At 40.5% G+C, this 24,264-nt stretch overlaps 1 protein-coding gene across 3 annotated transcripts in view; it reads right to left on the reverse strand.

Moving 5' to 3' along the window:
* LOC140205159 (caldesmon-like) overlaps positions 1 to 24,264 on the reverse strand; it is a 182,661-nt gene that overhangs the window by 32,311 nt on the left and 126,086 nt on the right. The window contains exons 5-8 of one of the 3 annotated variants that reach the window (XM_072272443.1): positions 17,254 to 17,500; positions 13,815 to 13,955; positions 2,667 to 2,708; positions 876 to 919 (exon numbers count right to left, since the gene is read on the reverse strand). In XM_072272443.1, the coding sequence (XP_072128544.1) occupies positions 876 to 919; positions 2,667 to 2,708; positions 13,815 to 13,955; positions 17,254 to 17,500 (474 nt within the window). The remainder of the gene's footprint in view (positions 1 to 875; positions 920 to 2,666; positions 2,709 to 13,814; positions 13,956 to 17,253; positions 17,501 to 24,264) is intronic. The other 2 variants (XM_072272444.1, XM_072272445.1) reach the window with 2 other exon arrangements.

The raw sequence follows: 24,264 nt of genomic DNA on the forward strand, positions 1-24,264 counted from the left end.
CGGGATAAACATGCAACAAATGAAAGATCATGGTCCAGAGAAGGTTAAGTGTCAGTCAACTGGCACAAGTTTTTAAAGAAAACAGAATAAAGTGTGATTAAAACATCATTGGGGAGTTTCAAAAAGTGTGGAGTAGAAGGAAGTGTTTGGATGTGTCATGCCAGAGCTGAAGACCACAGAATGTACTCAGCATTGAGAAATTGAGGTTTCAGTCATGAATATGTAGAGCATTTCCCTTACTGAAGGATAGCAGGGAAGTATACAGTACAGGGGGGTGAGAGAGGGGTGGGGCAGAGGGTGAGTGAGAGAGAGAGAGAGAGGGGGTGAGGGTGAGGGTGGGGAGAGGGTGGGGGGAGAGACAGGGGAAGAGTGGGGAGAGTGGGGAGGGGGGAGAGGTGGAGAAGGGGAGAGGGGGAGAGGTGGGGAGAGGTGGAAGAGACGGAGAGAGAGAGAGAGAGAGAGAGAGAGAGAGAGAGAGAGGGGGGAAAGAGAGAGAGAAAGGGAAACAGAGGGGGGGATGGGGAGGAGAGGGAGGGAGACATAGCAGAAAGGTTCACTGTGGAATTAGCTCAGAGCCCATGTCAGCCTTTGTCCAGATTTTGAGTTGAAAGTGGGTAGATTCTGGAATCAAAGGAGCACAGCACCAGTTGATGTGCTGGAAGAATTTAACTAGTCAGATAACCAGGCCCCAGAAGAGTTTGATCCTGGGCTTCTGTCATACATAACAGGCTCAAAAGATTTCTATCATGTAGACTGCATTCCACTGGGGGAGGAACATCGAAAGGGAAAACTGAGGGACCTGAAGCCAAGTGAGAGCAAAGAGACAATTCAGGGGCTGATCACAGCAAAAGTGTTAATGCCAAAAGTGTTCATACCTCTTCTTAAGTGAGCGATTCAAGGATTCCGTTCTTTCACTGATCTGGAAATCAGAAACATAGCAGGGTTTAGCCTCACTGTTTCATGGCAACTCAAGTTTTTCTGGCCAATTTTGACTTGAGCCAAGGCTTTTCATCCTGGGAAACAGATTACTTATTTGCTGTAACCATGGACACTCCTCTGGCTTAATTCAGCCATGTGTCTCAAAAAATAGGCACAAGAGGAAAAAGTTCAGGATGTAATCATCGGGGAGGTGATAAATCTGTTTCAAAAGCAGCAAAATTACTGCAGAGGAATTATATCTTCAGCAGCTGAAGGCTCTCCATTGGAATGCATTTCTGAACAGGCCAGCTGTCCCATACACTGCATGTGGAGGTTTTCCTCAGATGGAAAGCAAAAGTGACAGCTCCCAAACAAGAATAAACATTAATAATTGTTCTCATTAAAAAATAAGCAGAAGCTCCATTTTGTTTAAATATGCATCATGTTCCTCTTTCTCAGTGTGCGATACCAGAGTTCAAAGCACGGAAGCAATTATCGTCAGACGAAGGAATAAATAGGTTACCAATTCAGTCAGTATCAGGGAATTGAATTAGTGATGATCCTTCAGTAATTCTATACTTTCTGATATTAATCATCTTTCCCCCCTAACTTCTCCCAATTCTTTTAAAGATTCAACTGGAACAACATTAGCAGAAATAGTTGGTAACTGTAGGATTTTACGACTACAGAGTAAGTATTTTAAACAACTTTAATGGCTTGTGCTTTGAAGGTATGTGTCATGGTAAGACTCAGTCTGTTAGGTTTGCTGGGAGTCTGATGGAGCTTGAGTTAATATCTCCTGCAAAGCCTGTAGGATTATGCAGGAATTAAAATCTTGAGTCTTAGTGCTGCCGCAGGCACGCATGCTGCAGGACATCTGTAGACATTTTAAAAATTGAAACTTAGCAGAGGGATTGAAATGATTCACTCCAGAGACCAAAATGTCCACCTTAAAATGGAGAATAATCAAACGTCATGGGAAAAAGTAATCTGAAGTCTGCAAACTGTGCCAGGTCACTTGGGAATTCAGCTCTGGTCAAGAGGTGGCGATATCACCCTGGTACAGGTCACTGCAGGCAGAGAGGGGAAGGTGGGAAGACTTTTTAAATTGTGGAAATGGTTCTATATACTGTATATTCGCATTGTTAAACAAGCCTTTCCTTCCGAAGAAGAAGAAAGCCCTTAACTCTGAATGGAGTCATCGGGACACCGTCATGACAGCGTTTTTTTTTTAGCAGGCTTTCTTATTTTTACGAGGCTGAGTTGCTAGCTTGATGCTCAACCCAGCACGGATGGAAAACGTGCAGGGGAGCCGGCTGGATTCGAACTCGAGAGCCTTTACTCCGAAGTCTGGCGCTGATGCCACCACACCACCAGCCAGCCACTTTCCATCTGAGATGACTCATAACAAATGCTGTTCCTTCAACTAAGCTTAGCCCCAAGACTGAAAAGCCTCAGGCCTGATCTTCGGACTATGCTCACCGCTATTTCCTTTTGTTTAGTTAGCTGATCTGAGTCAGAATAATGGAAATGCTAATATGACTGAATTCAGTGCAACTTTACTGTCAACCTTGTATAATTAATCCACTTGACGAATGGATGCTAAACTGTAATTACAAAATGACTGACAATGCAACCAAATTAATTGGTTTGATGACTGAATATGAGATTTATTTAGATGGTATCAACTGACATGATGTGGAACAAGATGGCTCATTTGGTTTTAACTGTGCATTTGATTGACTCACCAAGCAAGTTGTTTCTGATGTCATTCCCTCGTCAAACTCTTTCTGAAATTACAGACACAGGCGATAGGAGATAGGAACGCCATGACGAAAAGGCAGAAAATTAGTAACAGGCCAAAGGTAACTGAGAGCAAGTCTTGTTAGTGTTATCGGCAGAGATACAGGAGAGTCATCAAAGAGAATTCAGAAGTGCAATGGCCAGGTCCATTTGGGATTTGGGAAAGTAAATAAAAGACATGACACACTGAAATCTTCCCAGACATGTTCTATATTACAGAAAAGGAAGTTTCAGGTTGTCATATTTAATGCGACTGATCCATTTTATTTCTTCAAATAGATGCATGCAAAATTAAAAGGGGTTGCTTTAACTCCATCTGCATGCAGAAACTCCTTGTTAACACTGGCTGTGGAAAGGGAATAGGCCGTGATCTGAAATCTCTAACTGACATCTCAGTTTTTTTGAGATTCACACATTCCAGAAGCAATCATGATTCAAATAATGGCATTCAGATAGGTACTCATTTAATATAAATAGCTGCACCGCACCAACTCATCTCTGCCTCTTGCTCTTACACACACGCACACACACAGACTTAATGCCATAACGGGAAGACAAAGATAGGCAGAAAACAAAATCTACCAAATGTATCCCATTTGAAAAATAATAAAGAAAACAACTGAATAATATAATCTTCTCATTTAGATGCTATGTTATCCCTCCACCAACATCCATAAGGGTGATAGAGTTGGCATTGTTTAAGTACCCCATGAGTTTCCAGTTGTTTTTTTCAGTATTTTAAAAAACAATGATTCTCAGCAATTAAAACACCTACCTAAACTTATTATGACATAGTAACTAAAAAAAACACAAAGCCCTTAAAAATATAAATAATACAAAATATTTCTAACTACATTGGGATCTATAAAATGCTAAGATCAGTGACTGCTAGACTCCATTTAGTTAATGATTCGTCTCACCAACCCCACCCACCACCTTCCTTCTACCAGAAGTCAGTTTTCACATTCTATGTCTGCACTCCAACAGGTCCATTGGAGCAGCTTATTTTTCCTTTTCCCTGCTCAGTGAGAGAAGGAAGCCAATTGAATAAGTCACCACTATACTGAAATTGAACGATTGGCATCTGCATTGAGAAAATGAGCTTGATATAAAATTCCCCCAGAAGCACTTCCTACGAGTCCTTTTCATCCAAGTAAATATCATCCCTTATGACTCCTCCTCCAACCTTGTCTCTGCTAATCCTAACATTGCCCCATTTTAAACCACTGTAATTGATAAATACTGAGCTTCCAGCAAACCCCGTTAGAAGTACCAATCTTCTGCGACTATTTGATGCCCTCTTCTCATTCCAATACAACTCATTCTAATCTGATTGACAGGGGCTCTTCACAGCAAAGACATCTTGATGCAGTTTTTTTTTCCATTACAGATGGCAAGCCTGGAAAATTGCCAAAATTGTAGGAAATATAATTAGAAAATGAAAAGGAGCAGGCCTGCACGTCCTCTGATTTCCACACTTCTCCGTTGTTGCTGGGTCCACCACTACCCCCCCACCCCCCCCCTGCAAATATCAGGGTTAATAGTTGTAATCAAAGCCTGTAAGCCTTCAGTGAGGGTGTCTCTTTTGCTAGGAGTATGCTACACAAGAGTACTTAGTATCTATACAAAGTTCCGGGTGCATACCTTTGATGAAGGAAGGTGTGATGAGATATGACATGTTGTTTGTAAGCAATATGACAGAATGAATCCTTACAACATCCTGTTTCACAACTCATCAAATGCCTCAGGCAGCCTGTGGTCACTCATGAAAAGATAAACTACAGATAGACCATGTTAAATGCAAATAATAACGTTCTCAACTACCATCTCTCTTAAGGATTGAGAACAGGTCAAATTGCTACAAATAATCATAAGTACATAAGTGAGGACCATGGAGTTGCTGGGATGAAAAACTGCAAGGGAGTGATCACCACAGTGCAGGAAGGAGCTGATTTTAAATTGGAGGGTGAAACAAACACCGGCTGTGTGGTAAAGATGTCTCTTCTATTTCCAAAGGCATCATGTACAAATGACCTGTCCCTGCATTCACAGGCCTTTCGTCCATTGCCAGAGTGGAACGAGAGGAGTTAACCACTAACTGTTGAGACTGGGCTGCAAAGGATGGAGGTATATGAGGGAGACTGACATCCAGACCCATTACATAACACCCCATTATATCTAAAGCCCTATGCCAGCCAAGCTTCAATACATTATTAGCATAGAGGGCGTGAAGCAAAATAGCAAACTTACTGCTCAGATAAAAGCAGGATCCCTCTTACCAGCAAACTTACCAAAGAAACTCCATTATGCAATGCACATAATCAGTGTGCTGCACAATAGAATTTCAAGTTGCATCACAGCTTTAAGAATAAATATTAAAGTAATGGGTGCCTGGACATGGTCAGACAGGCAATATGATCCAACAGCAAAGGGTTAGATTAAAGCTTTGCACTCCAGTCACATCCGGCCATAATTAGTAATAGGCAATTAAATGGCTAATGGAAGGAGAAGGGTCCAAAACAACTTCACCCTAAACCAACAGACAAGTAGAAAAGTAAAGGCTGAAGTGTTTAGTGAGAAGCTTTGCCAGAAGCACCTCTGCATGGCTGCAAACATTAAGCAATGTTTGTACAGTCCCTGACACTTGGTTGCCCTGATACAAGGCCCTTATGTGCATGCTCAGTGATAGGCATTTCAGGCTGCAGGTTCCAATGGTGGGTGCAAGCAGCAGCTGAAATCCATCTTCACCTCTCCTGAAGTACACATATCAGAGGCCCATCTTCATCCACAGTCAAGTAGTGGTTAGCACAATGCTTTAAAGTGCAGGCGACCCAGGTTCGATTCCCGCTGCTGTCTGTCAGGTGTTTGTATGTTCTCCCCGTGACTTTGAGCCTTTCCTCCGAGTGCTCCAGTTTCCTCCCAAAGTCCAGAGATGTACCCCCTGTTAGTAGGCTAACTGGTCATTGTAAATTGTCCCATGATTAGGCTAGGATTAAATTGGGGGATTGCTGGGCAGCGTGGTTCAAACTGCTTATTTTGCATCGTATTCTCGATAAATAAATCGCCTCAGAAGATATCAAGAAATGGCAGAATGTGCAAGATGCAGTAAAGTCTATGTCCCTTACTGCATCCTGATTACAGTGATAAATAAGTGTCATAGAAGCAATTGCACTTGCTGAAAAGTTGTTCCAGTATGAGTACAATCACAAGCATCCAGTTAGACACAAGAGATTGTGCAGATGCTGGAAATCCAGAGTAACACACACAAAATGCTAGAGGAACTCAGCAAGTCAGGCAACAGCAATGGAAAAGAATAGAGTCTACGTTTCCGGCTGAGACTCTTCACCAGGACTGGAAACAATGAGGGAAGAAGCCAGTTAGACCTTGTACGCAAAATGCAAGACAAATCTAGTCTGGCCAGTGCTCTTCCCACCAGTTCACTTTTAATTATTATCTAAAAGATAGACATCATTTTTCAGGTAGCACTATCTAAACAACAATCTACTCCAATCTACTGCCAAAGCATAATCAAAAAACTCTTTGCAGAAGCAGGACACTCAATACCAGCATTTCACAGGCAGATCCAGGATATTAACGCACATCAGAGCCATGGGAGCTTCAAAGATTCGAAATTTGCTTGATCATTGAAGACAGAGGTTAGCGGAGGAGCAATTCCGATTCAAGGTCCGTGACCAGTGGTGTTCCACAGGGATCAGTGCTGGGACCTCGGTTATTTGTGATACGTATTTAAATGATGTGGACGGAAATGTACATGGACTCATTAACTTTGCAGAAAACGTGAAAAATGGGGGAGTTGTGCAATGAACAAGATTGTCAAAGGACACAGCAGAATGGAGAGTAGTTGGAAATATGAGTGGAGGAGTGCCAAATGGAGTTTAATCCAGGGAAGAATATAGTGTTGCACTTTGGGAGGTCACATGTAAGCAGAATATATGCAGTAAATGGCAGGACACTCAGAACGTTGATGTACGGAGGTGAACACCCATAGTTCCCTGAAAATAGCAACACAACGACAGAGGGTAATTAAGGCGGCATATGTATACTTGCCTTTATTAGTCAGGCTATTGAGTATCAATGTTGGCAAATCACGTTGCAACAGTATTAATCTTGGGTTATGCAACACTGAGTGTTGTGTGCAATTCTTGTCACTGCATTACAGGAAGAATGTAAAGCTTTGGAGAGGGTGCATAAGAGCCATCCATAATGTTGCCTCTCTAATAGCTTGATTTAGGCAACATTCTGGAATAAAAAGTATTTTAGCAATCAGGAGTTCCTTTCCCTGGAGCATTGGACCTGAGTTTACCTGACAAAAGTATTTATAATACGAAAGCCATTGATATGATAGATAGGCAGCGTTTTTCCCAGGGTAGGGTAGATTTACTGTCCTCTAATATTTGATTTAAGTGGAGAGGGGATAATTTTAAAGGAGATTTGCAAGGCTACGCAGAATGGCAGGTATCTGGTGAAATCAGATATGATCGCAACATTTAAGAGGTTTTAGGCAGATACATAGACAGGCAGAGAATGGAGGAATTTAAACCTTATACAGACTTATGGGGTTAGTTTAATTTTTTTGTTCTGCACAGACATTGTGTGCTGAAGGGCCTGTCCCTGTGCTGTACTGTTCTATGTTCTATCCTGGACTAAACAACCCATTTGATGAAACCCCAACCACCACCATGAATATTCCCTCTGCTTACTGTCAGTGAACTGCAGCTGCTGTGTGTTCCAGGGACCAAATTTGCCAGTGCTTCTTCCCCATTGCCTTTCAAACCTATGCCCTCTACAAATGGACAGCCAAGAACTTGCAGGAGGCAGTGGAACCCCACCATTACCACATCCCCCAACTTTTGACTTGGACACATTTCCTTAACTTTGCTGGTCCCAAGTTCTGGAACTCTCAGAATGACCTGGGCAAGAAAGCATGCCACAATGATACGCACTGCTACCTTTGCAATGGTCATTGTCAATATGCATTAAATACAGGTCATTCTAGTATCTCATGATTGAATTAAAAAAATATAATTTCAGTTACAGATGAAATCTAATCAATGTTTAATAATTTATTAATATGTAGGGAAGAGGCTGAGTTAATGTCTGGAATCCAACAAGCATAATCATAAAGATACATCTTGAGGAAAACACACACCAAAATAATGAAGCCTGAATCAAGCAGGAGGTTAACAACAGAAGTAGCAATGAGTTAAAGCCCGACATATATCTGAGGGATTTATATGAAGTCACGTCTGGTTCAAGGAGCTCATTCCCATTATATAATCACAGAACTTCCAGGACAAAGGCAGGATAGTCATCCTTTCTTCCTTTGCCAATTTTTCAATCAGAACTTTCTACTGTAATCCCCGGTCCCTTTTCTTTCCCTACAGCCTTTAATGTTCTACACTTTTCAAAGGTTATTCATCTTTCCTTTAAGTACTGTCAAGTTTAGCCTCAATAGAAAGAAGTAATTTAAAAAAAATGTCTAAATCCTTAAAACTTTCCCAGGCTAGATAATTCAGAGCTTAAGCCTTTTTGAGAAAAAAGATAGGTTACTGACTGCTGGGTATTATTTACCCTACGAGAGCTCATAATAATTTGAAAAATCACGATTAGGTCATGCCTTATTATTTGCTGAGAGAAGCAAATTTCTGTTAAGGCCCCCATAAATAATTCCTCATACACACCACAAATGCCCACTCCATAACTGAGTGTCAGATCTGACTGTATTACTTAACATATTAACCAACATCCTAAACAAACTCAATATCACTTCTTCATTTTTAATGCTCAGTGTCTCATTTATAAGATTAAATTTCTTCATCACCCTTTTGTTTTGAATTCCTTTTTTGTAACTGCATGTAGCTGCAAAGTTAAAGTCAGCCACACAAGGTTAATGAAGTTCACAGCACAATTCAAATTGTTTCTGCCCCGAGAAAACTCAACAATCTACATCGAGTGACTAAAAGAAACTTCTGCAAACCATATGGCGTTTTCACCTTCAGTTGAGCCTGTCATTCCTGTATAGAATTTTCCAGGAGAAAAAAAATGGTTTTGCAGACACATGTTAATTAATCACAATTAAGAAAGATATACATTCTTTAGACGTTGTTCATCATTTCCTACCTGAAATGAAATAGCAATCTTTAAATATCCCACTTGTGGACTTCAATCTTAAAAACAAATCCTGCTTCTGATCTTATGCAGACAAGTACTCTTACTTCAGAAGCTGACCACCTATATTTCTGTTTCATTTTTAAAATGGCATATCAATACTTTGTATTTATTGATAAAGCATTGCCAGTTGATTAGTGGGAAGGATATACTGTGCATATTATTCTCCTGGATATTGAGAACTGTGTTCCTCTTTTGGGGTAGAAACTGTTTGTTTAGTGCGTTGCCTGGACAGTAGGAGCATCTGTTTCTCCAGTACTGCTCCACTTCCTCTCTATTATAGCTAACAATAATGTGATTTCTTAAGAATATCTCCCATTCTCTAATCCATGTATAAATTTCGCCTTGGCACATTAGGAGGGAGGAATCAGCGAGGAGGAGACTAGCTAAACAGATTTGGACAAGATATATAATATTCTTGGCTTAGATTCTTCTATTGATATTATAATTCTAAGGCATGGCCTCCATTTTTTAAAAAAATACTATGTGTAGTAGAAGGTAGATTAATAAAATGAAAATCAGTCTTAAAGTGGAACACCTTGATCTGGCCATGACCGCAAATAGCATGTGGCAAAACCCTCAACAACAAAGTCCTTTTTAAATTTGAAAGTAAAGCTTATTGCCGATATTGAGCTCCAGTCAGGTTTATGCAGAAGATGTAAAAAATAATCTAATAAGCAGTGGAAAAAGATTTATTTTACAAACATTTAACAATGATCTCAATATATTTGTCAAGATTTGGAATACTGCAACTAAAGAAGCAAACTTTTAAATGTGACAAACATTGTCCATATGGGGAATGGAAAATGGAGTCAGGAAATAGGAAACAGGTGCTCCTGCTGTCCAGGCAACCCACTAAACAAATAGTTTCTACCCCAAAAGAGGAACAGAGCTCTCAATATGCAAGTAGCTTTTATTTGTTCAAGTGGTCCGTCTAACTTATGGAAAGGAACATTCAGGACATTGTTAAATTGAGCTGAAATCACTTGGGCTGAAAGGATCAAGCTGTTTTTGAAAGGAAGGGTTGAGTTTTTTTTTACCACCTGCATTAGGCAAGCAAACCACTCACAAAGCCTGACATGTGTAAATGAGATCATCAGACCATTATGCACAATTGAAGATACAATCAATATTTGATTCAAACAAAGTAACATCGGAATTGCATTTTCTGATTTTATTTCAGTTTCCGAAGTGTCTTACCTGTGTAATTCTCACAGTTACAGAGGAGTAATGGTCAGTGTGGCAATACAATGGGATGGTCTTCGAGAATAAAATCACAAGGATTCAGATAAACTCCTCTTGGGCTTCCAGCTGGGTACAGGTATTGATTACAACTGACGTTTTGATGACAAACTCTGCCATCCCTGAAGAAGATGGCAGTGTCTGTCATTGAAACATTGGTTATAATCAATACCCGTGTCTGGCCGGAAGCCCCAGAAGAGTTTATTCATCATACACACCGGGAAAGTGGAAAATAAAAATAAAAATTTTCCACATGGATTCCTTTGTAAACTTGCTCATGGCTGCACAATGCAAGTTTCTTGCTGTCCGCTGTCCCACCAGATCAAGTGATAAGCGGGCTTGAGGTACCACCCATACTACTACTACTACCACCACCACCACCCACACTACTACTACGTCGATTCAGGCCTAGGGGGCCGGCGTCGGGCACGATGACGGACTCTCCACTTCTCCCTCTCCCTCATCAGTGTGTTCGGTTCATCTACATTAGCCGACGAGAGAGAACCTGGATCTGATGGTTTAATGCCTGATATGGATGGTGCACTAAGTGCTGGGCTTTACTGTGCAGCACCCGACAGATGAATGAAAACTTCTTGGCAGAAGCAAGCTGACTTTTATAATATTGCGACTCCTACAGCATTTGTACAAATTGCTTACACTGGTGCATCACCAGGATAGATATCAACTTCGTCATTAATTGGCACTGAAAACCTTCTAAACTAAAAGGCCATGCACCATGCAGACAGCATTGTTAGTACCACACATATTCAAGTTAAACCATGCAACTGCAATCTTCAGCAATATATTTGCAAGCCACATATTGAAGAGATATATCCTTGGAAGTGAAAGAATCAAATTAAGCCTATTTTCTCCTGGGAAGTGCTATGTCCCAGAATCCTGGTGGCATTTTGGTGTTTCGTGTCCTTTGCAAGCTTTGAAACTGGCAATTTTTACCTGCTCATTATTACATTGCTACAAGGAGAGCAGTGATTCAAAGCTGACTTCCACCAATTTGGTCTCAACCTCCATCCAAAGGATACCACAGGGCATCTCCCTTCAGTGTGAAGAACAAATCATCCACTAACTTTCTTTACTTTAGTCTCTAAATAAGTTTTGGAGCTTTGTGGTTAATACCACTTTCATCCATGTTTATCAAGTGCTTTCTGAAAGTTTCTTCTTCTCAGTAAATCCCCTGGGAATAAGGATGACTTATTGCCACTCTAGTTTCTTTGGGCTTTTGGGACAGCAGATGAGGCCAATGTGGGACCTAAAAGTTCTTGATGGAAAGTTCTTGGGGAAGTCTGTCAGTTACATTGAGTTTCTGTGTTCCTGATGGAATATTTTTCAGGCTCTGAATGCCATCCCTAATGCTCCAACATTTTCCAAAGAGGCTTTGAGATCATCCTGAAATCTTTTCTACTGTCCACCAGGTGATCTCTTTCTTTGATGGGGAAGAGACCTCTACCTGGTGGACAGTGGAAAGGACTTCAGGATGATCAAGATTAGCTTTTTTTTTTGATAATTTTGTTTTGGACATATCTGTAACATGACTTTGAACATTTTGCAGAGATGGTATTGATGGTATCTCCCTAGTGTTTTAAGCTGCAAGAAAGTCAGTAAAGCAAAGATCACTGCATCCTGGCAGACAATGAGTTTTGCGCTGAGTTTGAGACTTTGACCTTCAAACACCCTTTTCCTCAAAGGATCAACACCTACGTTGGGTCATTGATATCCTTTATCTTTAATGGTCATGCTGATTCAGTAAAGCAGCCTATATAATCAATGACTGCGCCCATCCCGGACATTCTCTCTTTTCCCCTCTCCCATCAGGAAGATACAAAATCCTGAATGCACGCATGTATCACCAGGCTCAAAGGCAGCTTCCATTCTGTTGTTATTAGACACTTGAATGAATCTCCTGTACAATAAGATGGACCCTTGGCCTCACAATTTACCTCATGATGATCTTACAGTTTATCGTTTATCTGCACTTTTATGGTTGCTTTTACACTTTATTCTGCATAGTTATTGTTTTACCTTATACCTGGCTCAATCCACTGCATAATGAGTTGATCTATATGAATAGAATTCAAGACAAACTTTTCACTGTATCTTAGTACATGTTACAATAATAAACCGATACGAAAGTTGATTCTCCTAGATGCAGGAATTGGTCCCAGTTTCCCAGAGTCCCTCCCCAGACCATTTTTGTCAGAGGTCAGTGTTATACCATGGGAGCAGGTTAAGTGCATGACCTATTCTCTTGTATACTTCAATAAATGAATAGGCGATGATTTGCAGCTTGGCTTCTTAAACTGCACAAATGCATGCACCATCTATGTACTACAGCTTGATAAATGAAGTTGGGATGGGCTTGGCTTTGGACCAGAGGCTATGTCCTATAGATTAACTGCACTAGGTGAAGTGCAGAAGTATAACTAGAAAAACTGAGAGAAAGTCTGCAATGTTGTTGCACTTGCTGTGGACTTGTTCATTAAGGCCATTAAAAAATTAATCATTACTTGAAGGTGACTTGCATCTAAACCATGCTGAGTTTTGTTTACTAACCTGAAGATTTCCAAATCACGAGGGTATTCCCCAGATTATTGTCTCAAAGTTTTTCCAAAGATTGATGGATCTTTTCTTGCTTTGTTTATCACATTAGAAGAGCATGTGACATTGGCAGCACCACCCGAACCAGGACGAATGAACAATTATTGCCAGACCCTCTGGGATTTCTACCTTTGGTAACTTAAAATGTGTCCCATCCAGATGACAAGTTTCAAAACCCACTCTCTCTTTTAAGTAACTCTTTGTCCATTTATTAAGGCACAAATCAAACTTTACTCCCACATTTGCTTGTACTTTAAATAAAATGCAATTTTAGATTAACTTGGTTGATAGAAGGCAATGAAAGATAATGCTTTGTGTGCATTACTTACATGAACACAGAAGTGTCTCTGTCTATATTCCTTGCCTTTACCAAAGATTCTGATATATTGAAAGATTAATTGCACTGTCAGAGTTGGACAGCAAGGCTCCACATTGGCTAGAGCACCATTTAAGACTTAAGGTATCATTAAAGAGCAAACAAAATACACGTTCAATTGAATAAAAATCACAATGTGTAAATTTGTCTCACCAACAAATCAACCAGAAATTAATCTATATGTAAAGACTTGAGAAATATATTTTCAGTTCTGTTGTGAAGCTGGTTAGATAGGAATCTTAGCTGCCATGCCATAATGTCATCCTATGCAATGAACAAAGGTTCATATGCATTAGGCTACCACTGCTTAAGATTACAAACATTTTTTAGAGCAAACAAAAAATGTAATCATTTTTATAATTGTCTGTGAGCTAACTCCATGATACTCTTTTGTGAACTGATTCCTGGCATTCCAGGTCAGCGTTTACACTACATACTACAGTGAGGTTTAATGTAGATGAGAGACTGGAAATGCAATAGGAGTTGAATTTTGTTCTGTGCCCTTTTGTGTAAATGCATTACTAATTTAATGTTATGCAGTGGCGTTATTTCTGCACCCCCCCACCCTCTCCTTATATTATCAACCCTGAGTCTTATATAGTGCTGTTAACCTTGTGGAGCTTAGCCTTTACTGAGACACCGTCAAAACAAAATCATCGATAGGAATTCTTACCTTATGGGTTGGGCTCCTGGGACTGAGGGGGAGGAATGGGTCTTCCATTTCACTACCTGAAATACTCAGCACTTTGTGGCGTTTCTCTGCTGCCTCCATCCTCCGCTTCTCTCTCTCTTCTCTCATTCTTCTTTTTTCTTCCTGTGAGGGTAAAATTATATTGTATTGCATAGTCCATCCAATATGCCTTTTAACATATTAAATGTACCATGACATCTCAAAATATCTATTTTTATTGTTAGCAAAATTATCTTTGGTTTCTATTTTACCTGTTTATTCTAAGTTTATGTTATATTACCAGCATTAATGATTCCCTAAAAGTTAACTTGCAAGTTGAGTCAGTGGTGAGGAAGGCAAAAGCGATGTTAGTATTCATTTCAAGAGGACTAGAATATTAAAAAAAAAGGATACGAACATAAGAAATAGGAGCAGCAGTAGGCCATCTAGCCTGTTGAGCCTTCTCTGCCATTCAAAAACATCATGGCTGATCTGGCCATGGACTCATCTCTACCTACCTGCCTTTTTCCCATAACCTTTAATTTCCCTAAGGATTATAAAGCCTCAGTTTTACCAGGCACTGGTGAGGCTGCTCACTTTATCTAAGAAAAGACGTGCTAACATTGGAGAGGCTCAAAGGAGGTTCACAAAAAACGATTCTGGAAATGAAAGGCTTATCATATGATGAGTGTTTAATAGCTCTAGGCCTGTACTCACTGGAATTTAGAAAAATGAGGGGTGATCTCACTGAAACCTATCGAATGTTGAAAGGCATTGAAAGAATGGATGTGGAGAGGATGTTTCTTATAGTTGGGAGGGGATTCTAGGACCAGAGGGCTCAAATTTAGGATAGGGGGATGTTATTTAGAATAGGGATGTGGGGGACTGTATTTAGCCAGACGATTGTGGAGGGCAGATCACTGGATGCATACGGGGAGAAGGCAGGAGAATGGGGTTGAGTGGGAAATGGATCAGTCATGATCAGATGGCCTATTTCTGCTCCTATGTCTTATTGTCTTAATGACTGCAATGTTTTTGGAGTACTTTAAATTAACAAATGCTAAGATCACACAAAGGTACATAATCAAACATAGTAAACTGGATCATTCTTCTCGATGTGATCACGCATAAGCCCTACAAATAGGCAGTTGCATTTTCTGTTTTCTGTGTGCTTTGAGCAGACTATAAGCAAGCCAAAACAAACTATAACAAATGAGCAACAGCATCTATTTATGTAGTCCTTATGACAAAATGAAATACAACAATTCTTTGATCAGCTGCCAGAGCAAAACCAAGCTGAAGAAAGGGATGTAGGACTATCTTAAAGAAAATGGAAAGGGTTTGGGGTCACATTCATTGAACTGAAGGCATGGCCAAGGTTACAAACTGAATCATCCCAATACAAGGGAGTGGGAATGAAATCAATGCAATTTATCTGCTCACGGGTAGTACACGCATGAGTCTTCATGAAGCAAACTGGAGGCAACCAGAAAATGCAACAACTGCTGAAAAGCTGAGATCCTTGACCTGAAGTGTTAATTTTGCTTCTCACCGGGAATGCTGCCTGACCTGGTGAGTATTCCAGCAATTTCTATTCATGTTTCTTTTTGAAGAGGTAGTGTGTGGGCCATCAATGACAACAGAGAAAGTGGAATATTAGTCTATTAAACAAGCATACTAGCTACTAAATAAGGATTCCTTTAAATAGTTAAATCTTCAGAGAAGAACAAACATCTACAACTATATGCATAAATTTCTCTTTACATTGGGTGATACCAAAATTTGAATCAGCTGTTATTCCATATTACCCTGTCTCCATCATTCTACATCCTACTGGGATTGCTAGTGTCTTCCAGACTTTGTTGCATGTTTATTATAGCACAGGCAAACCAGCGTTACTTAAAAGTGCCAGTGATGAGTTTTACTTGCTTATGCCTTTTTCTCAAAGGTTCTAAGGTATATTTTATTGTCAAAATATGCATGGACAATACAACTCTGATATTCATCTTCTCCAGATAGCCATGAAATACAGAATAAATCATGGGAGTCATTGAAAGAAAATACATCAAACACACCCCGCCCCCCCCCCGCACAAAAGCTAACAGATCACCCACAAAGAAAATGGCGGCTGGAGCATCAAACCCCAAACCCCAACCCCCAACCCCGTCCCTCAGAAAAAAAAAGTGACAATAGCATCAAATCCCAACCCCCTCTCTCATACACAAAAACTACCAGATCACCCACATAGAAAAACCAAGAAGATCATCAGACCCCAAATCCCCAGCCCCTCCCTCTCACAAAAACAAACAGATTGCCCACCTGGAACCCCAACTTGTCAACTGGCAACATGAAAGAAAATGCAGAAAACTGAAGGACAGCAATATAAACTACAGTCCAATAATCACATAAATCTTAGGATTTTGAAAATTTATGTACAACTCACTTGGATATTAGTCCCAGAATCGCCTGCAAATATTTTGCTGAGGCTTTTCCCAAATCCTTGCAAGATTTCGAAAGTATCTTGATTAAATTCAGTGACTATAGATCATCTATGAATATTTTGTCTTCAAGTGCTAGCTCCACCATAAAACTGGATAATATGTTGTGTAATATATAATGAAATGCTGCATGACACAAGCCTCACCTATATATTGATGTGCATCACATTCTGTACAATAAAGTTCAAACTGTTCAAAGGATCAAAAAACAGGAAAACTACCTGTCTCCCACATCAAATTTTATTATGTTAAATTGGATCATTTGGCAACACTCTCATTTGGGAGTTAAAGTACTGTAGGTTTCAGCTATATTCCAAGATTTATAATCCATGATCCGTTTTAAACTTCAAAGTAGTACCAAGGGTGATTTGTACCTCAGCTATGACATCTCTTAAATGGGATGCTAAAGAAAGAATGGTTGTGTAAATGGAAAACAATCTGCAGCATGGAAGGCTACAACACAATTCCTTGGGGAGACTAGTCACCCTCCAATCCCACACTCCAAATGAACCTGCCCAAAGCTAATGATTGTGAAAAATAGTGGAAGTGGTGGGTGCAGTTTCAATGTCAACATTAAGAGAAATTTGGATAGGTACATGGATGGGAGAGATATGGAGGGCTACGGTTTGGGTGCAGGTCGATGCTACCAGTCAGATTAATAGTTCAGCACGGACTAGATAGGTGAAGGGGCTTGTTTCTGTGCTGTAGTGTTCAATGACTCTATCACTCTTCAAAACACTCAAGACAGGGCTGATCCTCTCACCATTGCCCATATATCACTATTTTAAATGAAGGTGATTCTGCAATGCTCAAAGTAATTTTCTTTTAAGACATCATTGACCCATGCTTGACTGAGAGCTGCTAATCATCACTAATGCTGACCAAATCAGGAATTTCCCTAGTCGGCACCATCAACTACTGGAAAAGCCCAGAGCCATACCCACCTCCTCTCTGACGTGCAGCTCCTGCTCCTGCTGCTGCCGGCGTAGCTCCTCCTCCTCCCGCACTCTGCGCCGGTCTTCTCTCCTCTTCTTCAGCTCCTCCAGCTCAAGTTCCATATCATGACCCCGCTGCCGCAGGCGCTCGAAGTCCTGCATTTCCTTCTCATCCAGGCTCCGGCGGATCTGCTCCAGCTTCTGTTCGGCCTCCAGGCGCGCAATCTCTCCATCCTCATCAACGTCTGGAAACTCACTGGAATCCGGGGAAGGGAGGGGAGGGGACATTTACAACAAATTTTTACTGTCAGGAGTGAACTAAGACATGCCCTGTACAAATTTTCATCAAAACTAAACTGTCGCTCCTATAGAACCTGTCTTTAAAAATAACCCAGCTCAGTGCTGAATTCCACAGATCAGTTAGTCCAGGGCAGGATCCACAGCTGGTGCTGAGCTAGCAGAGGCAGAAAAAAGAAGGGCCTGTAGTCTATGGAGTCATTTGAGCACAATTCTTCCACACCATCAAGAAAAACCCACAAAAATCCTCTGTAGCTCAAACCTCAGATATGCCAGGAGTGGTTTATGTGTGCAGCAGAGATGCATTTCAGTTTAAACTAGAAAAACACAAGAAGAAAATAATTTTAATACTGATAGCATTGGGTGAAGTGGAGCAGGAGCTGATTTACTGTATGTAAAGCTTTAACAGCTATGTATGGCAGATGACTCATAAAGATCCATGCAATTCTGCATCATGCTAGAAAACAGAGGAAACACACAAGCTTATAGTTCAGAAGAAAAGCTTTTCTCGAAAACGGAAAAGAAAAGATTGCAGATAATAAAGGTGACAGTGAATATACACTTCAGTCAAATAATGTTCAGAAGCAATAAGCTATTTAAAGGCAAAGAATGAACTCTTGCAAAGGAAGTGAGCAGGCTGGGGAATATTGGAAAAGGAGACAGTGAATGAAAACGCAAAAGTTATGCTTTAATTTAGAACAGTTAAAAATAAGGGCATAAATAAATGCTGGTCAATGTTTGTGCAAGAATTGCAAGATACACAGGGAAGTAACACAAAAGGCACAAAATAGGTGAAAAGGCATGTTGCGATAAGGATGTTGTGACCCTGCAATGGAGTATACTGTTGGATCTTGAGTGATTGGGCAAATACCTGACTAACAGAATTCAGTGTCAGGGTCAGAATCAGGCTTATTATCACCGACATTTTGCATGTTGTGAAGAATGTTGTTCTGCACCAGAAATACAGTGCAATACTTAAAATTACTATAAATTACAATAATATATTAAAATAAATAAATAGTGCCAAAAGAGACCAAATACTGAGGTAGTGTTCATGGACCATTCAGAAATCTGATGGCAGAGGGAAGAAAAGATCTGAAGGTAGATAAATCACCTCTACCAGAGCGACTACACACCAGGGTTCTGAAAGAGGTGGCTGAAGGCATTCTGTGGGCATCAGTAGTGTTCCTTCAAGAATCACTAGATTCTGGAATGCTTCGGGTGGACTGGAAAGTTTCAAGTGTCACTCCATTCTTTAACAAGGGAAGGAGGTAGAAGATAGGAAATTATAGGCCAGTTCGCCTGGCTTCAGTGGTTTGGAAGATCTTGGATTCCATTATTAAGGAAGAGCATTTGATGTACTTGGAGGCACAGGGTAAAATAGGTCAAAGTCTGCATAAGGGGACATCTTGCCTGACAATATGTTGGAATTCTTAGAGGAAATAACAGATAGGAAAGACAAAGGAGAGTCAGTGATGTTGTTTACCTGGATTTTCAGAAAGCCTTTCACAAGGTGCTGTACAAGAGACTACCTTATAAGAGCCCATGGTATTACAGGAAAGAAGCTAGCATGGATAGACGATTGACTGACTGGCAGGAGGCAAAGAGTGGGAATAAAGGGGGCCTTTTCTGGTTGGCTGCTTGAGACAGGTGGTGTCCCACAGGGGTCAGTGTTGGACTCGGTGCTTTTCACATTATATGTCAATGATTCAGACCACAGAATTGATGGCTTTGTGGCCAAGATTTGTGGATGATATAAAGATAGGTGGAGGGGCATATAATGTTAATGAATCAGGGAAGGACTTAGACAGATTAGGAGAATGGCAGGTGGAATATTGTGCAGGAAAGTGTCATGCACTTTGGCAGAAGGAATAAAGGTGTATTCTATTTCCTAAATGGGGAGAAATTCAGAACTCAGAGATGCAAAGGGATATGGGAGGCCTCATGCAGGATTCCCTGAAGGTTAAGTTGCAGGTTATGCCAGTGGTAAGGAAGGCAAATGCAATGCTAGCATTCATTTTGAGAGATTAAGATATAAAAGCAAGGATGTTTTGCTGAGGCTTTATAAGGTATTGGTCAGACTGCACTTGGGTGTATTGTGGTGAATTTGTGGAATTCATTCCACAGCTGGCTGCGAAGGCCAAGTCATTAAATATATTTTAAGTGAAGGTTGATAGGGTCTTATCTAGTCAGTGCATTAAAGCTTATGGGGAGAAGGCAGAAGAATGGAGTTGAGAAGGATAATAAACCAGCCATGATGGAATAGCAGAGCAAGCTCAATGGGCTGAATGGCCTAATTCTGTCCCTATGTCTTACAGTCTATGGTGCTCCTAACAGCATGGAGTGTGGCATTCAGTAGGAAGAATGAAAAGGTGGATTATCATCTAAATGGAGAAAAATAAGCAAAGTTGAGTGGGATCTAGATGTTCTAGTGCCTGAATCACAAAAGATCAGCAGGCCTAATCCTGCTCCTTTTTTCTCCTGCTCTTACGTAATAAGATATTGTTCTTAAAGGTTAATGTTTTGCTTTTTTTTTGTGTGAAGCATAAATGATGCAGAGATGGAGTTAATCCTGAGTCATAGTTTAGAGTTACAGTTAAAATGCTAAAGGAATTCAGCAGGTCAGGCAGCATCTATGGAGGGAATAAAGAGCTGACCCTTTCAAGCCGAGACCCTTCATCAGGACTGGAAGGTGGAAGAAGCCATGACAGAATGGTGTAGCAGACTTAATGGGCTGAATGGCCCTATTCTCTACATCTTATGGTCTTATACCTGAACATATCCATTTTTGTCTCATTTAAATCTTCTGCAACTGACTTTTCCAATTGTTGCTGCATTGTCGGTGAATTTGGCAACCATTCCTCCTTTAGCAGTACTAACATAAAACATGAACAATTGAGTCTCAGTATGATCCTTGTGGTACATTGCTCATTCCAGCGAGAAGTGAAGGGAAGCAAAACGCCAAGGGGAGAAAGGGGCACCCTCTGGGACAAGCAGGAGTGAGAAAGAGAATAAACATAGAACAGGAGAACACAAGAGATTCTGCAGGCAATACGTTTCTTCTTTAACTCTTTACTGCCTCCACCCATCCACTCACAAGATTAATGAAAATTGATTAATGTATTTATTTGGGTATACAAATTGTGATTTATCAATGATGGGCTTTACTTGGCTCTCAAGAAAAACGATTATATAATTGACACAAGGATCTTTTTAAAAACAACCTCATGACATTTTATCACCTCAGGGTGAGTTTTGGAATGACCAAATGATCACTAATAATTTTAATAATTCTCAAGAATCGGTAAAGGTGAGATTTATCTCTCCTCTCCTCGAGCATAATCCAGCCATGAGAGGTTAGTAATCATTGAACAAAGGTATAAAGATGATTATTTCTGAAACTTAAGGATTTATTTCATAAAATAATCAATATTTGTGAATTTAAGTACCAATAAATTTGAAAAATTTCTACTGCCCTGCCATAGGCAGCAACGGCTAGTTCAGTCAAAGCGCCAATTAAATGTTGGGAAATATTATTGCAATCAGCCCAGGATATAATTTTGCACAAGAATGATCACTGAGCATGTACAATATTTTCCTTTTAGCCTATTTTGTCAGGCTAATCTCACCAAATGAGAATGAGAGGTGAACATCTGTTAACACAAAAGTAGTGTTATGTCCCTGAGAGCAGGATGAAACATTCCAAATCCAGAATAACACTTTCAGAGTTTTGCTGAAATACCCATCTCAACACCAGCAATTTGTGCATTGCATGGAAAACTGTTAGACAGACAGATTAAGTAATAGGAGTGTTTAGTTATTTTCAACTGCACATGGTATCCAATGCTGTATTCCGATTCCCTGTCTATATGCATTATCAGAGGAAACATGATAATAAAATACTAGCAATCTTATTTAGTTGATTGTCAATTGTCAACAATGCCTGGTGAGCAAGACAAGCACAACACAAGTCAGTTGTTCACTTCCTGAAGCTGCAAAAGGAACAATATCAATTCATTTTTTTGATTCTTATTAACCTTGTAGAAAAAAATCATATTCTCTTTGATCTAAAATATTAACATGTGTATTAATTACCCACAATCAAATTCCTGAAGGTCATCATCAGTCAACACCATGGCAGAGGACAAAACTCTCAACAAGTTCAATGTCATGCCAGATAACATGACTTGCTTAATATACATCTCCTCCTCCAAATGCCAAGGCAATGTGGTTGCAGTGTGTTCTATCGACAGGATACAGAACACAACATGCCAAAACATCTTTCAACACTACTTCCTGGCTTCATGCTCTCTCCTACCAAGAAGGATGAACAGAAAGAAGCTTAAGTCTTCACAGCAAATGAAGCATTATCTTGACAGGGCAGACAACAGGCTTTCATTCAGCACCAAGGTCAAAGTCCCAGAGTACCCCTGCATCACTATTGTGAGAACATCAGCTTATACAGCAATAGTTCACAGAGAAGCCCCCTCTCCCAGTTATCAAAGATGTTAACAAGTTTGCCCCTGCCATTGTATCCCACTCTGAGAAAATGTGCAAATGCAAAATAAAACAGAAGTTAAAATAATGTTCACACATTTTGTCATTAAACCAATATACAGAATGTCACTGGAACATTTGCAGATTTAGGGTTAATTCCTTTTCCTGTCCTTCAGTAAGAATTAACAAAACTGGTTAGAATCACTTCCTAAGACATACTGATAGGTAGCAGTTAATCTTCCTATACCCAACTCAACCATGTATTTTTAAAGTGCAGCCTAAAAATTGTACACGCTTCATGGCCAAGCTCGTTCCCCCCAACATGTGTTCTTTCAAGCAGGGAATGATGGATCTTCACTTACGAAAAGCTCAGACAATTTTCTTTGCATGTACTTCAGAATAAAATTTGGCTTTTGGCCAAGAGTGCTCACAGCAGAACCACACTGGGCAACTCCTTCAATGATCATTAGGTGGGTCAGACCTATGATTCCAACTGCTCAAGTATTCAGGATCATCATCCTTGTATACTTGAGTAGAAAAGTAACTTGTACTTTTCTCATTGGGCCAATTTACATTGCTAATAGCATAAGGGGAAGAAAAAGTAACAGCATACAAAAAGTTCTGTGGCAGGTTCCATCCTGTCCGGATGAGCATTCAGTTGCAACTTCATAGTAAATCAGCAGCAGTTTCATGGGTGTGTCCACTCAAGACTCTGTTCGACTGAGACCCCTGGGGAAATCAGCAATCACACAACTACGAGAAGCTGAAGCGGGAAGCACACTGCACAAGTTCGCTTCTTCGCAGAAGCCCATTGTGACTGGCATTGTAAATCTAAGTTGCTCAAACAGCCCCACTCTGGATCGGACAGTGAACCCGGGGGTGCTCCTGCAGATGACGGTGAGGATTGTATTACCTGTGCGATGAGTGTCGTGATGAACGCCGCTGACCCTCAGCCATCAGAGAAATTAAGCTGCTTCTCGCCTCAGAGCAACAACAGAAAATAGAGAAGGAGCTGCACAGGAAGGAAGCTATGCAAATATAACCACAACACATGGGTTAACCCACAAGGGTTAACTCTCACAAGCAGCACGAGGTGTTTTTTGCCATTTCACAATTTAGGGTAGGGAAAGTGCCCCTGAAATCCCTCTCCTAGAACATTCAGCAAAGGTATGGGCATGATGCTGAACTTCAACTTTTCTCTACATGAAGAAATGTGCAAAACTGGCTTCAGAGAAGAGGTCCATCTTTGCAATTAGTGTTTCAATCCTTCTGTGAATAGAAACTTTCTTCTCTGATTGTCTCTTTGTTTCAGCCTCTCTCATTTACTCCTTTTGATACCAAAGGAGAGCTGGAAAATATCCAGACTTTCTGGCATGTTCCATGCTAAAACAATTTGGACTGTCCCTTAGGATTAAGGACAACATCCACTGTGGTTTTGTAGGTTCTAAGGTAGATAACGAGACCAATGTGGATGCAACAGACATCTAAAGAGGGGGCAGGTGTTGGTGATAGGGTAGGCAGGTAGGTAGCTTGTGATGTGGTCCACTTCTTCTGTGGCATTTGCAGGGGCTCTACATACTCCCAAAGCATGGGCTTGAGGTTGTCCCGACCTTTCCAAGTGCTGCTCCTCCACTTTGAGCAACCAACTGCCAGGGATTCGCGGGTGTCAGAGGGGTTATTGCATCTCCTCATGAAGATTCTAAGCACATCCTAACTTTTTTTCCTCTGTCTACCTGATAAACTCCTCCATTGACAAAACACATAATAGATTTTTTCCGGTGCCTGATGTTGGGTATGCAAACAATGGCTTTCCTAACCTAACCGATGGAACATAATTAAGGTTTTCTTACTGGCGATGTTGGCTTGGGAAAGGACGTTAACATTGGTTTGCTTTTACTTGTGATGAATTTACATTTTGCAGAGACAGCACCATTGGCATTTTTCCAAAATCTTGAGATGCTTGCCATAAGTTTTCCAGATCTCAGAAGCATTTGACCTTTATGCCAAGACCAAGGTCTTTGTCTTCAATGACACTTCATCCATCGATCAGAGGCTGTGATAGTTGATAGTAGGCAGCGGTGAATTTCATCAATGTCTGTCTTCATTGTGAGGAGGCTTCCTAGATATGGGAAATGTTCTACTTCCAACACGAAAATGATGTACCCGTAACTCCAAGACCACTTGTTCATATGCAACAAATAACAACTAACATGATGCAAATTTCTC

Source organism: Mobula birostris, chromosome 11 (assembly GCF_030028105.1).
Source record: "Mobula birostris isolate sMobBir1 chromosome 11, sMobBir1.hap1, whole genome shotgun sequence".
NCBI classification, from domain to species: domain Eukaryota; kingdom Metazoa; phylum Chordata; class Chondrichthyes; order Myliobatiformes; family Myliobatidae; genus Mobula; species Mobula birostris.